We start from the raw sequence: 16,733 nt of genomic DNA on the forward strand, positions 1-16,733 counted from the left end.
AGTTTGGAGAGACTTAGGTGATATGCTTAATTGTTTCTGGTGAGGGTCAAGCCCCTCTCTCGCTGTCCGAGATCTTGTCCTAGAGCTAACTGGGCTTGTGGGACAGAGTTCCTTTTGCTCTTCTGGCCGTGAAGTTGGTAAATCAGGACCCACACTATCACCCACACTATCATCCAAAAAGGCTTGAGTTTCTGGCATATTTGGAATCTGGGGAGCAATGACTGGGTATATATTATTGTACTCTGGTGGTTCTGGAATGAGCGCAGACCATGCTATGGGTGCAGACGGAACTTTTAACTGACTTTTCCAAATTATTGAATTTTTCTTTTTCTGTCAATTCAAGGCCAGCCATTGAACTACGTAGCTCATCTCTTGTTTGACCCGCGTCTTTCCTGTCTCTACTTGCGCTTTTTTTTTTTAACTTAAAAATGTTTGAAAATTCAAATTGAATTACTGCAACTTGCAAGCTTAGCTCTGATCTCAACTCAGGACCAAATTTACAATTTGCTTAACACAAACTTGTATAACATTTACAACTTAATTATTTCTTTATCTTAACAATTTTTCTTTTAACAAGTTTTTTTTTTCTTTTACATTCACATAAGTGTTGGCAAAATCAACTATCATCTCCAGATTTTCACTTTTTTTTTAAATGCTGTCCATGACCTCCTTTAAGTTTCTATTAATCTCCTGATAAAATGAGATAAACATTATTTCAAGTAAGTAAAACTTAAGATTCTGGCAATTTCAATCAATTGCTTTCGAAAATAATAACTTTTATCAAAGAGGTGGAGAAACCCACTGGTTACCTTTAATTAATTCAAAACGTAACTTTGCTGGTGTTCACTGACTCAAAGGAAAGGTATCCGATTACACTACAGGCTGCTGCTGTTATCTCAAAGCCTGAGTGAGAAGCACTGTCTATCTTTTGATTTTGCCTGCTGCTGTTAACCCTTTGAGAGACTTCTGCTTCAACCAATATGCAGCATTCCCCACAATCTCAACTAGTCCTCGGAACTGCGTTTTTCGCCAATACAGTCCAAGGAGACAATTTTAGCTTAATCAACTATATATTTAAAACACTCACACATAGAGTTGAACCATCTTCAGATTTAAAAACAGTTATACTGGACCTGAACCTTCACTACTGAAGTCCCATCAGCCCCTGAACCCATATAATAGACTGAACCTTCACTACTGAAGTCCCATCAGCCTCTGAACCCTTATACTTGGAATTGAATCATCATTTGAGATGTCACATCAACCCAAAACCCGAACCCAAGCCGAATCAACAATAAGAAATCCCATCAATTAAATTGCTAATCCCCAGACTGACCTGTGATTTCGTCGAGGCGGTCTTTCTGTGCCAACCGCGAGTGACCAGACTAATCAGACGATAAGAAGAGGGGAACAATCAATGCGCGGTCATTTCCCATTTCTACATTGAGGGCCCTCGTTCCCCATCCTCCTGTTCATAATCAGTCTAATTCTGATTTCGCAGTTGGACCAGGATCGCCCTGAGAAATCCCGGTTTTCGGCACCAAATGTTGAATCCCAAATTTCTTTATCCGTCAGTCTGGCCTCAATAAAAGTCGAGATGGATTTGCAAGTATAACATTAGTTATTTTATTCAGCTTGCAAGCCAAACTTAGTCCACAGTGATACAGATAACATGTTGCTCTCTGCAGCTCCGGGACTAAGTGAATGTCCCAGACAAAGAGATCAGTACTGATACATTCAAATGGCATCAAGTTTCACATACTCGACACCCATAGGTCATCCTATGTCCCTCCTGACCTGTTTGATCTATTCTGATTGGCTCACTTCCAATCCCTTTCTCCGGCCCCTATCAATTCAGCATCACTCTCATAGACACACCTCTTCCTGCTTTTTTCCATGCGGTCTAAAATCCTTTGTCTCTACTTGCCAGAATCAAAGTGGCTTATTTCTACATTACATTAACTAATATCTCTAAAGTAACTATTTTATATCACATTCGTCACCCTGACCCCTACCACACAAACAGTAAATGATTCTCACCCCTGCAATACACGGAACCCCGAGATAATGAGCCCAGCGACAGCTACCAATACCCCGACCTGGTGTGATAAGTTTATCACCTGGTACTCACTCTCATATGTAGTCAAAGCACTCTTAGTGCTGGCGATACTTTGCAGTGTTGTGCAAACGTTTAGAGTTAGGAAATGGCAAAAGAGAGTATATCGCTCTCGCACCCCGGTATACAGGTTTAGGTCCCCCATTTTCGGATTTCACCAGACCCCTGAACCCATTGGGACGGATTAAAGAGCATCTTTAATTGTTAAAGAACATTTTCTTTATGTATTCTGTGGAATAAAGAGGTAAACCTCTGCGTCTGACTGCCAGGCCAGATAAATTTGTGTGCTGCTATTTTGTACAGGTTAAGATGTATAGATTTTTGGATTGTTTGAATGAGGCTAGTTTATTGAGAATAGTTAGAGGTTCCAGTTTTTTATTTTTCTGTAATGCATGTATTAATGTCATAGCACCCCGTGCTCAAATTAATGCAACCAATGAACTACAATTGTAGTAAATTTTTTCTACAAGATGTATTTAACTTAGTGAACAGCTTAGGTGATAGAATAACTATGATTAATCTTGGCTGGCAATCTGTGACATAACTCCCAACAACCTTTTATAGCTGATACATGAAAAGACTTTCAGTTTAAGATTCTGAACACATTGTAGATTATAGGAGTAGGTTGTTCAGCTCTGTCATTCATTGAGATTGTATCTGACCTGCAGTTTAACTCTATGTATCTGCCTTTGACCCATATCCCATAAATTCTTTGCTTAACAAGAATTTATCTATCTTTGGTTTAACATTAACAACTGATCTGGCATCAATGGCTGTTTGTGAAGAGAGTTTCAAACCTCTGGCTGCTCAGAAATTGGGGCGCCAATTTGAAAAGGTCCCCTGATCTCCAAGTGCGCTTGAGAGTAACCCCCTCCCCCCTTTCATGGACATGGCCTCCCTTGGGTTGTAACCCTTGGCAGTGCCAACCTGGCATCTTGGGCCTGGCCATGCCAGGGTGCCCAGGCAGTAGTGCCAAGGTGGCAATACCCAGGTGCCACCTTGCCCAATTACCGACCAACTGGTGGTCTCCAATAGCCTGGGAGACACCCCCCCGCTCCCACAGGTGCTGTTAGCCTGGCCCGCGTTTGTATAGGCGAGTACTAAACAACACGCTGGCGAGGTCTGCCAGGCACAGCTGGTGAATCCTAGACCCCAGAAGAATCTGGCAATTCTATGTTTGAATGAGCCTAATTTAAATATGCAAAACAGATCTCGCCCAGCAGGATCCAGATCGAAATCTCGGGAGAAGTTTTGAGCGTCATAAATCTCCTGAGAGTCCTCTTGCGAGATTCAACTGCCCCGTCGTGACACCAAATCGGGAGCGACAAGCCGATTGAATCGCACCCAATATCATGTAGACTTAACAGATCACCCCTTAACCTTCTAAATTCTAGACAAAACTGGCCTATTTTATAGAATCTGAGAACTAACAGTGCAGAATGAGGTCATTTGGCCCATCGAGTCTGCATTAGCCTCTGGAAAGAGCACCCTACTTATCCCATTCCTCCACCCTATCCCTGTAACCCCACCTAACCTTCTGGACACTAAAGAGCAATTTAGCCTGGCCAATCCACCTAATCTTTATACTGTGGGAGGAAACCCATGCAGGCACTGGGAGGAAGTGCAAACTCCTCAGTCACCCAAGGCCAAAATTGAACCTGGGTCTCTGGAGCTGAGGCAGCAGTGCTAACCAATGTGCCACCGTGGCATTTTGTAAATCTCCCCTCCTAACATACCCCTTAAATCCAGGTATCATTTCTTATAACTCCCTCTAAGGCCAAAATATCCTTCCTAAGGTGTGGTGCCCAGATCTGTTCTCAGTACGCCAAGTGTGGTCTAATCAGGCTTTTGTAAAGCTGCAGTATAACTTCTGTGTCCTTATGCTCCAGTCCTCTGTATATAATAATCTTTATTAGTGTCACAAGTAGGCTTACATTAACACTGCAATGGAGTTACTGTGAAAATCCCCTAGTCACCACATTCCGGCGCCTGTTCGGGTACACAGAGAGAGAATTCAGAATGTCCAAATTACCTAACAGCACGTCTTTTAGGACTTGTGGGAGAAAACCGGAGCACCCGGAGGAAACCCACGCAGACACGGGGAGAACATATATAAAGACCTTCTTGATTACTTTCTGCACTTCGTGGCATTTTAAAGATCGATGCACCTGAACCACCAGGTCTCTTTGGACATATCACACCACCTGGAAAGTACCCTGATCTATTTTCTTTGGTCCAAATGGATACTCTTTTTTTGATTTGATTTATTATTGTCACATGTATTAGTATACAGTGAAAAGTATTATTTCTTGCATGCTGTACAAACAATGCATACCGTACATAGGGAAGGAGACTGCAGAATATAAAAGAGTTAGAATTAAGTTTTAGAAGCATAGAACTAGAGTAAAAGATAGAATTAGAGGGTATGCTGGGCGCAGCTTGCAAGAAGTTGCCTCGCTCTGGCGCCATCTTTCTTTCTCACACTTGCTTAGATTGAAGTTGACCTGCCACAGTTTTGCTTATTCACCTAGTCTTATCAATATTCCTTTGTTATTTTATGCGGTCATCTACATTGTCCACAATGCCACCCAAGTTTGACTCATCCTTAAATTTGGTTATACGACTATCCATGCCATTATCCATAATGTGAACAATTGAGGCCCTCCCACACGTCCCTATGGGATATCCTGCCGATTTGAGTACCTACCCATTATCCCTACTTTCTGTCACCTGCCACTCAACCAATTTCCCTGCCATGTCATTCATTTGCCCTCAATTCCGTGGGCTCCTACCTTAGTTAACATTATCTTACGTGAGACTTTATCAAATGCCTTCTGGATGTCCCTATAAACATTATCCAGAGACATTCCCTGTCTTCTACCTTTGTCACCTCTTCAAAAAATTTAATGAGATTTGTGTGGCATGCTCTATCTCCTGAATTAGTGCTGGCTCTCCCTGATTGACTGAAAATCTCGGGGTTCAGTTACCCTATCCTTGATGATATCTTTTTTGTTTTTATAAATTTAGAGTACCCAATTTTTTTTTTTTAACCAATTAAGGTGCAATTTAGCATGCCCAATCTACCTACTCTGCACATCTTTGGGTTGTGGGGGTGAGACCCACGCAGACACTGGGAGAATATGCAAACTTCACACAGACAGTGACCTGGGGCTGGGATCGAACCCGGGTCCTTGACATTGTGAGTGCTAACCATTGTGCCGCCTGCCCTATTCTTGATTGTAGACGGCAACATTTTCCCCACCACAGATGTTCGACTAACTGTAATTCCCTGGTTTTCCTTTTTAGCCCTTCTTAAAAGGCGGAGTGATTTTCCAATCCAGAGGGATGAGTCCTGAATGTAGGGAACTCTGAACGATTATACGTTGGGCATCTACAATGTGTCCTGCGGATTTATCACTAATTAGTTCCTTTAATTTTCTCATTATCAATATTTACTTACTTTCATTTTATTTCGCCCCTGTCCCCAAACGACTTTATGTCCTCAAGACTTCCGGCAAGCTATCCGACTTTTCTACTGTAACTACCAAAGCAAAGTAATCATTCAACATGTCTGCCATTTCCCCATTGTTATTGACAATATGTGCACTTCCAGTCTTTAGCAGACCAACATTGCTCCTCACCACCTGAGTTCCTTTGATGTAACTATAAAACCTCATATCGATTTTGATGTCTCTTGCAAGTTTATTTTCATTAGCTCTTGAAAGCTGCTTTGTGGCCCTTTGCTGTTCTTTGCATCTTTCCTATTAGTAGGATCTGTGTTGTTTTTTGCATTTTTGTAAGCCCTTTAATTTTTATGCTGTCCCTTATCTCTTTAGATAATGTCCATGGCTGTTTGTTCTGTGAGTTTTTCCCTTGCTGAAAGAAACTGGTTCTGTATTGTGTTAAATGTTTCTTTAAACATCTTCAGTTGCTTTACCCATTAGCAGATTTTCCCAATTTACTGTGGACAGTCTCTGAAGTCGACCATGCCTAAATCTAAAATTCTAGTAGCTGATTTGTACTTTTCCATCAAACATTATATTGAACTCAATCATTATGATCATTATTTACTAAGTGTTCACGCACAATTAGGTTACTAATTAAATCCGACTCATTACTAAATTCCAATACTGCTGTCCCCTTGTTGCATCCAGGACACATTACTGCAAGAAATTATCCCTGACACGCTCTAGAAATTTGCTACCTCTTCAGACAGGTGCTTGACAGCCTCTCCAAATCTATGTTCAAATTAAAATCCCCCAGTTTAGCATGGCCAATCCACCTAACCACATCTTTTTGGGTTGTGGGGGTGAAACCCACGCAGATACGGGGAGAATGTGCAAACTCCACACGAGTGACCCAGGGCCGGGATTCGAACCCGGGTCCTCAGCGCTGCAGTCCCAGTGCTAACCAATGTGCCACCGTGCTGCCCCTACCAATTAATTTATTCTGTTTCTAATCAGTAAGGCTACCCCTCCCGCGCCTGTGCCATTTTCCCTATTTGTTCTATAAACTTAAACTTGGGATATTAAGTTCCCAGTCCTAACGTCCCACAGCCATGTCTCAGTAATGGCTACTATATCATAATATCCAATTTGAATTTGTGGCTGCAGCTCATTTAATTTATTCCTTACGCTCCGTGCATTTGTAGTTTGAACTCTTATGTGAGCCATATGCTTTATTCGCCCATTTATTATTTCTCTCCTCGTTTAATTAATATACTTATAATTTCGCCATTGCCTGCTGTATCTGAAGTAGAATTCCTGACTGATTCTTTATTTTCTGTTCTGTGACTTGTTTTTGGAACTGTATTGACTTCCACCGAGGCCTGCTATTAGGCAGCCAATTTGCCTTTTGAAAACCGATTATAATTTTATCGTGCAGGCAAGCTTTTTGATCTTCCTTTCTTCCATTGTTACAAACTTAAAAGTGAAGATAGTTTAAACGTGATTGGTTTTAAAACATTCCTTCTTTAATGCATTTCTTCTTTGGTGAATGATAAATGAGTTGAGGCCTGTAGACTGCTGTATGAAGGAAAAATGGAAATCTCTTGTACTCCATGAATGATGTTGAATTACGTCATTTGATCTCCATAATTAAAACGACTCAGTAAGCAGTATGTTCAGCCAGTAAACAAATAGTCCATGGAGTTGTGAACTACATATTCACCTTGACTTGGTAGTAGAGATGAGTACGAAGGTTGTGGCGTCAAGCCCCACTTTGAGCTCATAATCTAGGCTGTCACTATAAATGCAAGCTAGTTTCATTTTCCACAGTCGGTGATAAAATACCAGGTAGTTTAAAATCCTAATCAAAGTGGAGCACATCATCTGGAGTTGAGGGCAATGTAGAGAGAAATCACAATCTGATCCAGCATCAGAATTGAGAAAACGCTGGAGAAATTTGGTCTTATCACCTTGAAAGATTTCCAAGGGGAAATTTAAAAAAATAAATCTAAAGTACCCAATTCATTTTTTGTCCAATTAAGGAGCAATTTAGTGTGACCAATCCACCTACCCTGCGCATTTTTGGGTTGTGGGGGTGAGACCCATACAGACACAGAGAGAATGTGCAAACTCCACATGGACAGTGACCCGGGATCGAGCCTGGGTCCTTGGCGCCGTGAGGCAGCAGTGCTAACCACTGCGCCACTAGTGCTGCCCTAAGTGGGGATCATCTCAAGGTTACAAGATAATATGGAAAAAGTTAACTTGAAAAATTACTTCAAAACTAAATTCCCTGTCTCTAGAAATAGAGAATGACAAATGGTAACCATGCCTTGCACTCTTCGTTGTATGTGTCTGGACAATAAATGGTGTACAGTTTGACTGGGAGGCAAATAAAAATGAGCAGGAAACAATCAATGTACATGTAGTTCCTTGGGGAATTAAAGGGTTAGTGCCAATAGGTTGCAGTCGGGAGATTTAAGATTCTTTTTGCCTGGCCCGCTGACCCCTGCACCACTGGTTAAACCAACTGCTGTGCACCAACTACCTTGCTAACTAGGGATGGAATTTGAAACTTTCCTGAACTTGATGACTAAATATAGCTTGACCTGGATAAAGTTACCTAAGGAGCTATATGGGAGGTGTGTGGAGCAATAATCTTGGCATTATGTGGCAGTGGTTAGCACTGCTGCTTCAGTGCCAGGGACCCGTGTTGGATCTTTGAATTAACCCATAGTTCCCTCCCAAGAGATCACCTAGCTTCCGATGTGTACTAAAACAAACGTGGGGGTGTTTTCTTTGGGGAACAGGGTTGTGATGGGTCATGTTTACAACAAGTCTGATTGAACTGGCTCAGTGAACCACTTGGGTGTCATTTTATAGGAATGTATCTTTCAAATATTAACATGGATAATCGGGATTTCTGTAATGTAATTGATTCTGTTTTAGTAAACTTGAGCTCGTTAAAATCTTTGCTGCCCATATCTTCAGTTGCACCAAGTTATATTCACTGATCACTCCTATGCTTGCTGACCTACACTGGCTCCTAGTCTGGCAATGTTTACATTTTAAAATTCTCTTTCAAATTGCTCCATGGCCTCTTCCACCCCACTGTCACCCTCCACATCTCAACTTCCTACAGCCCACTATAAGATCTCTGCCCTCCTCATGGAACATGTAAGAGACCAAGGTAACGATACTGTATCAAAGTAGATCATACGCAAAATGCTTTAATACATCAATGGACCTGAAACTTTAAATAGTGAAAGTTCCACAGGAGTCACTTGATTTACCAACATTTTATATTACCCCCAAAAATATTGTTAATATGTACACATATACTTATATATTTTGCTCAGCATTACGTATGGTCAATTGATGATTTTTTAAAAATGACTTTGATATTGCAGGAGCAATGATGGTGAAATTGTCAGCATTCACAATTATTACCCGAGTTTGAACATGTGCGTCTAAATGTGGAAAACCAGTTTTTTTCAGTGATTCTGCACTTGCTCCTATATTGCACTACTGAAGATCCCACAGGCTGCAATCAAATAGAAATTATTGATGCAAATATGCCCCTTTAAGCTATTAGCCTTGCTCTAAACACCCTTTGAAAAAGTTCCACCTTGTTGAGTGAGGTGTAACTTAATTTTTAATGGTGTACTAATTCCATACTTACTGAACAACCCCACTGTTTTGGAAAAGCTAACTTGAGAATTTGTGAATTGCGAAGTTTCTCCATTGTAATGATTTCAGCTTCTACCTCCATCTCCTATGTATGTTCCCATCAATTATTGCGCATTCTGTAACTTAATTAGAAGTGAAAAATTCAGTGCATTTTGCACCTTGTTTTGCTGTCCATAAGACATAAGAGCAGAATTAGGCCACTCGGCCCATCGAGTCTGCGCCGCCATTCAATCATGGCTGATATTTTTCTCATCACCGTTCTCTTGCCGTCTCCCCATAACCCCATATTAATCAAGAACCTATCTCTGTCTTAATGATTTGGCCTCCACAGTCTTCTGCAGAAATGAGTTCCAGAAATTCACCACCCTCTGGCTGAAGAAATTCCTCATCTGTTTTAAAGGATCGTCCCTTTAGTCTGAGATTGTGTCCTCTGGTTCTAGTTTTTCCTACAAGTGGAAACATCCTCTCCAAATCCACTCTATCCAGGCCTCGCAGTATCCTGTAAGTTTCAATAACCCCCTCGTCCTTCTGAACTCCGAGTACAGATCCAGAATCCTCAACCGTTCCTCATATGACAAGCTCTTCATTCCAGGGATCACTCTTGTGAACCTCCTCTGGATCCTTTCCAAGGCCAGCACATCCTTCCTTAGAAGGGGCCCAAAACTGCTCACAATACTCCAAATGGGGTCTAACCAGAGCTTTATACAGCCTCAGAAGTACATCTGTGATCTTGTATTCTAGCCCTCTCGATATGACTGCTAACATTGCATTTGCCTTCCTAACTGCCGACTGAACCTGCATATTAACCTTAAGAGAATGGTGAACAAGGACTCCCAAGTCCCTTTGTGCTTCTGATTTCCTAAGCATTTCCCCATTTAGAAAAGTCTATGCCTCCATTCCTCCTTCCAAAATGCATAAGTTCACACTTTTCCACATTGTATTTCATCTGCCACTTCATTGCCCACTCTCCGAGCCTTCAATACTACCTGTCCCTCTACTGATGTTTGTATCATCTGCAACTTAGCAACAATGTCTTCAGTTCCTTCTTCCAGATCATTAATGTATATTGTGAAAGGTTGTGGTCCCAGCAGTCCTCTGAGGCACACCACTAGTCACCGGCTGCCATCCTGCAAAAGACTCCTTTATTCCCGCCTTCTGCCAATCAGCCAATCCTCTATCCATGCCAGGATCTTACCCTTAACATCATGGGCTCTTAACTTATTTAAGTTTCCTATGCGGCACCTTGTCAAAGGCCTTCTGGAAATCTAAAATCACGTCTACTGGTTCTCCTTTGTCTAACTTCCTTGTTACCTCCTCAAAGAACTTTTAATAGATTTGTCAGACATGACCTCCCTTTGACAAAGCTGATGATTCAGTCCTATTTTATCATGCACTTCCAAGTACTCCGCGACCTCATCTTTAATAATGGACTCTAAAATCTTACCAATGACCAAAGTCAGGCTAACCGGCCTATAATTCCCCATCTTCTGCCTCCCTCCCTTCTTAAACAGTGGTGTTACATTAGCCATTTTCCAGACTTCTTGGACCCTTCTTTCTTCCAGTGATTCCTGAAAGATCACCACCAATGTCTCCACAATCTCCTCCACTATCGCTTTTAGAATTCTGGGGTGTAGTCCATCCGGTCCAGGTAATTTATCCACCTTCAGACCCAGAACCTTCTCCTTAGTGATGGCCACTGCCCACCTCTGCCCCTTGATTCTCCTGGAGCTCTGGCATCCCACTGGTATCTTCCACTGTGAAGACTGATGCAAAGTAACTATTCAGTTCCTCTGCCATTTTTTGTTTCCTATTATTAGGAAATACGTCAATATAATTGGCTGCATGCCCTGCTTGATGATATCACTGCTCGATCCTTGAAGGTGACCTTGATCTAATGCCAGATCCACACTGACATCAAGAAAGGGGAGATCCATGCCACAGAGACTGCTAGATCTTTGAGAGCTTTCTTCCAAGGTCAGCAGTGAGCACTATCGCAGGGCGGCTGACCATGAAATCTGGGCCTATAAAAATGTCAACTGAGTTGGAGGAGATTCAAGCGACAGCAGCATTGACTGACCAAACCTTGCACCTTTGCTGTTATGGTTAACCATTTCCATGTGGGATTTACATAGGCAATTGCAATATGATAATATAAAATGACAATAGGAAGTGTCCACACACACAATCCTTTACATGTGATTGTTACTGCCGTATGTGCTTCTGAATAGTAGGGTCAAATATTCAGTCTTATGACTCCGTATTGGCATGTGTACTTGTACTCATTGACATATAAACAATTAGTCATTAAAGTTAGCATAATTATAGCTTATAGCCCTGTTACACTGCTGTATTCTATCAAAGAACTGTTTTGTCACACTCTTATAGGTCCCTGAGTGACATCTACCATTCCCTGACTAAAAGGATGAACAGACAGTCTCTGGTAATTTGACTGTATAATCAGAAAATGGGATACAGGACAGGAAAAAAGGTAGCTAATAGTGACATAGCATTTATTTTTCCATCAGTAGGTTTGAAGGAGGAAATTAGAGATAGGGAGGGTTTGGGCCATGGAGAGAATTGAAAACGAGCAAAGCGATAAACGTTAGATTGTGATGAATAAATCCGATACGGAATTCAGTTTCTTTGCCCAAAGAGTGATGAGAATTTGGAAGTCACTACCACATGAAGTGGTTGAAGTAAATAACATAGGTGTCTTTAAGGGAAAACTAGATAAGCAATTGATGGAGAAAACAATCCAGGTTGTATTCTTGATATCTTAACATTTGCTACTGCATACTTTTGTGAAGCCTTGGATGTTCTCCACAGAAAGGGGAGAAAATCACAAAGCAAACTTCCTGCTGCCACTTTTCACATACCTCTCGATGGCTAGTTACTGAACAGGATTTAACTCCAGGGATGCTGCGTGCCCCAGTAAGGTTTTTGGAAGAGTTGTAAATAACTAAACAATACATCCTTTGGGGTAGCTCAATAGGATCAACCAGTTTCCACCCTGTTTGGTGAATAAACATGGCCTACTCCCAATAATTACTGTTTTTAGAACTGCATACAAGTATTTTTCTTCCTCCAGCCTGAACAAATTAAAAGCACTAATTCTGGCTGGGGAGTGGAAAAGTACTTCAAATGGAACTATTAACTAATTGGTTGTTGCAACGATTGTCTGTTCAAAGGTGTTGGCTACCATAATATTAATATCTAAATGTGCACTCATTTTAAAAAGAAAACACAATTCACACCCATCTTTAAAGATGGTCTTTTTAAAGTAATTATTGTCTAACAGTTGTGACACACAGAAGAGTGAACATGTCCGAATTTTTGATAAAATTCATCCTGGGCACGAATCAGAGCCTCTTCATCTATGTACACTGCAGGTCGTTTGGAGGTCACAAAGTACTGAACTTTCCTAAGGCTCCATCCAATGATGTACATCAGATATCCGCATACTGTAGCAGTTGATCTACCCACACCTGCATTACAATGAACATAGACAGTGTGACCATTCTCCAGCAATCCATGAAGCAAGTATACAGCCTGAGGCAGCATCTTCACCCTGCCTGATGTGGAACAAATCAGAACAAAAAAAGTTTGTTAGCAAGTTTAATCGGTTGAAGTCGTAAAATCTTTCACTAGCAACTTGGCTACCTGTAACTAAGTCCAAAGGAGGAAATAAAAGAAAGGCTTAAGATATTTGTGGAATTAATTGAGCCATTAATTGACCCATTGTCTAAGTGAGCAAATTTCCAAATGAACCCCTTTTTATTAACTTGGCTTATCAACCACTTAAGTTGTTGATCGATGGCAGCACCGTGGTTAGCACTGCTCCCTCACGGCCCCGAGTTCGATCCCGGCCCTGAATCACTCCATGTGGAGTTTGTACATTCTCCCCGTGTCTGCATGGGTATCATCCCCACAACCCAAACAGATGTGCAGGGTAGATGGCCATGCTAAATTGCCCCTTAATTGGAAAAGAATAATTGGGTACTTTTTAAAAAAAATGTTTACATTGTTGAACGATATAGAAGATTGTAGGAAGAGAAAACAAATTGAACAAGGTCATGGTTTATTGAGCATCTTAAAATGTGGATATAATTATTCATTGCAGCTGACCATTACTGAAAGTGATGGGTTGCCACTTGCATTTCTGGGGCCTCTCCGAGCTATCACTGTCAGGGATTACATAATAACAAATACAACCATTTCTTTACCTAGAAAATGATTAGAATTTATAAGGAATGGATGAGATGAATGACATGTTTAAGGGGAAGCTAGATAAGTAAATGAGGGAGAAGGGAATAAAGTATATTGATCGAGTAAAATAAATGTGGGAGGAAGTTTTTGTGAAGCATAAACAGACCTGGTGGAAGGGCAGCACGGTGGCCTAGTGGTTAGCACTGCGGCCTCACTGCGCCGAGGTCCCAGGTTTGATCCCGGCTCTGGGTCACTGTCCGTGTGGAGTTTGCATATTCTCCCCGTGTTTGCGTGGATTTCACCCCCACAACCCAAAAGATGTGCAGGCTAGGTGGATTGGCCACGCTAAATTGCCCCTTAATTGGAAAAAAATGAATTGGGTACACTAAATTTATTTTAAAAAACAGACCTGGTGGACAGAGTTGCCTGTTTGTGTGCTGCAAAATTCTACATCATTTTCTAATTAGGAAGCTGGTTAGTCATTAAACATGTCAGGAATCGCTGTTTGTTTGCTTTATCCCTTCCCTATTTCCATGCCCAATTATGGGAAAGCAGCAGTAACAAAAGAAGAAATAGTGATAAATCGAGCTTTCTGTAATGAGTTATGAGTGTAAATTTGACTAAAGAAAATTTTAGTGAGAATAAATAGGAGCTTTGGATATTGCTTGAAAACAGGACAGGCTGCCAAAGCTTTTCATCTTGAATTCATCAAGCAAGAATACCAATACTAAATAATAGGAATATCATTAGTAGATAAGAAGTCTCACAACACCAGGTTAAAGTCCAACAGGTTTATTTGAAATCACAAGCTTTTGCAGCGCTGCTCCTTCATCAGCATATCTCTTTATTTTCAGCAAGACTCAAGTTCAGTGCTACCAAAGTGGTATGCAAGGAGAGCACACTTAATTCTCTACTTAACTACCTGTCACTGGTTTGGTGATTGTTGGAACTCTTCAGCTGCGAGACCGCCTCATTCCTGTTGAATTCAACATCGTCCCCAATGGCAGAGGATACCCACTCACAACAACTTTTATCTGCGAACAAAGCTGTGTCCGGTCTCCACAGCGGTCTCGGAGAGCGCGGCTCCAATATCAGATCCGCAAAAAAAACATCTTTTTCCTCAAGAAACTTAAACCTCCATGGGTCTTCCCACAATCTGTTCCATGAACACCAATAACGCCTTTGCCATCCCAATCTAGGGTCCAAAATATAATTGAAGTCCCCCACCCCTCATAATTAGCTGATAAGAATCAAGATCTGGGATAGATACCAGCACCTTGCTAATGAAGGCTGTGTCATCCCAGTTTGGTGCAGCCACATTGGCCAACACCACCGGCGTGTCTCCCAGTGACCCGCTGATCATTATGTATCTCCCACATAGGGCAGCACAGTGGTTAGCACGGCGCCGGGGTCCCAGGTTCAATCCCGGCTCTGGGTCACTGGCCGTGTGGAGTTTGCACATTCTCCCTGCGTCTGCGTGGGTTTCACCCCACAACCCAAAGATGTGCTGGGTAGGTGGATTGGACACGCTAAATTAGAACATAAGAACTAGGAGCAGGAGGTGGCCATCTGGCCCCTCGAGCCTGCTCCGCCATTCACTAAGATCATGGCTGATCTTTTGTGGACTCAGCTCCACTTTCCTGCCTGAACACCTTTATTCCTTCATTCTTCAAAAAACTATCTATCTTTATCTTGTGAACATTGCCCCTTAATTGGAAAATTATTTTTAAAAATGTTTCTCCCACCTGAATCTGCCAATATATTAACCGCAGAAAAAGACACCCTCTTATCAACACAACGGCTCCTACGCTCAAAACTCGAGTGATATAATCTGCCCCACCCATCCCTTCCCCAACCTTGTTTGATCCCCAATTCTCAAATGGGTCTCCTGTAAAAATTGCATCCGCCCTCAAACTTCTCAAGTGCGCGAACACACGGGACCCTTTTTACTGGGCCATTTATCCCCCTGGTTATCAACCGGGCCCCCACCCACCCAACCCAAGATCAGCCATATCCGCCTATGAGGTAATCCAGCAGTGCCTCATCCTGCGCCAGCTCCTGGCCCACAAGATAGCTGCCACATCTCCCATAAAGCCAATCCCAAAACAAAGGAATCATCACCATCAGCAATCAATCCCCACCCTATCCTGGAAAACACCCAAATAACCCAGAGAAAAACAAAAGTCGCCTCCCCCTCCCTGTCTCCAAACAAAACAGAAACACAAAGCCTAAGCTCATGACCTTGAAAATAAACACCCCATGGTAACAAGCTGTAGACATCTCCCCCTTCTCCGCTCCCATTAACTAGCTATACTGTTCGCAGGGTGACCCTCGCACAGGGTAGAAACCAAAGTCAACACATCAGTATATCTGCAATCAATCCTGCCTAGACCAAAATTTAATACAGAACCCGAGAGGAAAATCAATACCCAGCCCCCTCGCCCAAATCTAAAACTTAATAGTGCAATATACAAACCCCAACTTCATCCAGAACAAACACCCACCAACAAGTCCAGGCACAACCCAAGCTCTCCCTCACATTTCAAAAATTCCTATAAGATACAAATACAGATTAACTTCACAATGATCAAACAATAAACTCCATAGTTCTCGAGCACTTTAGTTCACCCCCAGTCTATGCTTCCTGTGTAGCCTCTGGGATGGCCACTTCCAACTAGGTACAGAGAAACTCGCAAAGACTGGTGAGTAAAATGGACAAGCCAAGAATCAGGCAGGCTCAGAGCCTGAAATGCATATTTGTCAGCAAACGTCCAGACGGTATCGAAACTCCGACCAGTTAGCATGTTAATCAGGCCGATTAGCATTTGATGGCCCATCTTCCCCAAAACAAAGGACTGGTACTCAAGCAACCAGGACAGTCCCAAACATTTCGGCGCCACTCCCTGTCCAAGGGAAACGCAAACAACGGGGTCAGTGACCGCTTGGGACACGCCCAGCCATCCAGATCCCCGCCCACTTATTGGTTAAGGAATCGAACAGAGTGATCAGGGATCACCCAATTAGTAAGGCCCAAATCGAAGGACCCTCAAGTCATCACGCCCAAAAGAGCGCAAAAACGCCCTGAGTATAAGAAGAAGAGTTCGACATGTGTTCGCTCTCTTTTGGCCTTGGTACCCCGGTCACGGACATCGCCAATCGCAGCAACACCAGAAGCGAATCCAAGTTCAACGCCCGCTACCAGACAGATGAGCCCAGCTGAGCAGCAATTACTCCTTCGAACCCGAGAGATCCACAATTGAACAGCGGCCACTGTT

At 42.3% G+C, this 16,733-nt stretch overlaps 1 protein-coding gene across 1 annotated transcript in view; it reads right to left on the reverse strand.

The window, feature by feature from the left end:
• Positions 1-8,766: 8,766 nt before the first annotated feature.
• Positions 8,767-16,733, reverse strand: part of epm2a (EPM2A glucan phosphatase, laforin) — a 70,508-nt gene continuing 62,541 nt past the window's right edge. The window contains exon 4 of the mRNA XM_072498463.1: positions 8,767-12,824. Coding sequence (XP_072354564.1) covers positions 12,544-12,824 — 281 coding nt within the window. The 3' untranslated portion in view covers positions 8,767-12,543. The remainder of the gene's footprint in view (positions 12,825-16,733) is intronic.

The sequence above is a fragment of the Scyliorhinus torazame genome, chromosome 4, assembly GCF_047496885.1.
Source record: "Scyliorhinus torazame isolate Kashiwa2021f chromosome 4, sScyTor2.1, whole genome shotgun sequence".
NCBI classification, from domain to species: domain Eukaryota; kingdom Metazoa; phylum Chordata; class Chondrichthyes; order Carcharhiniformes; family Scyliorhinidae; genus Scyliorhinus; species Scyliorhinus torazame.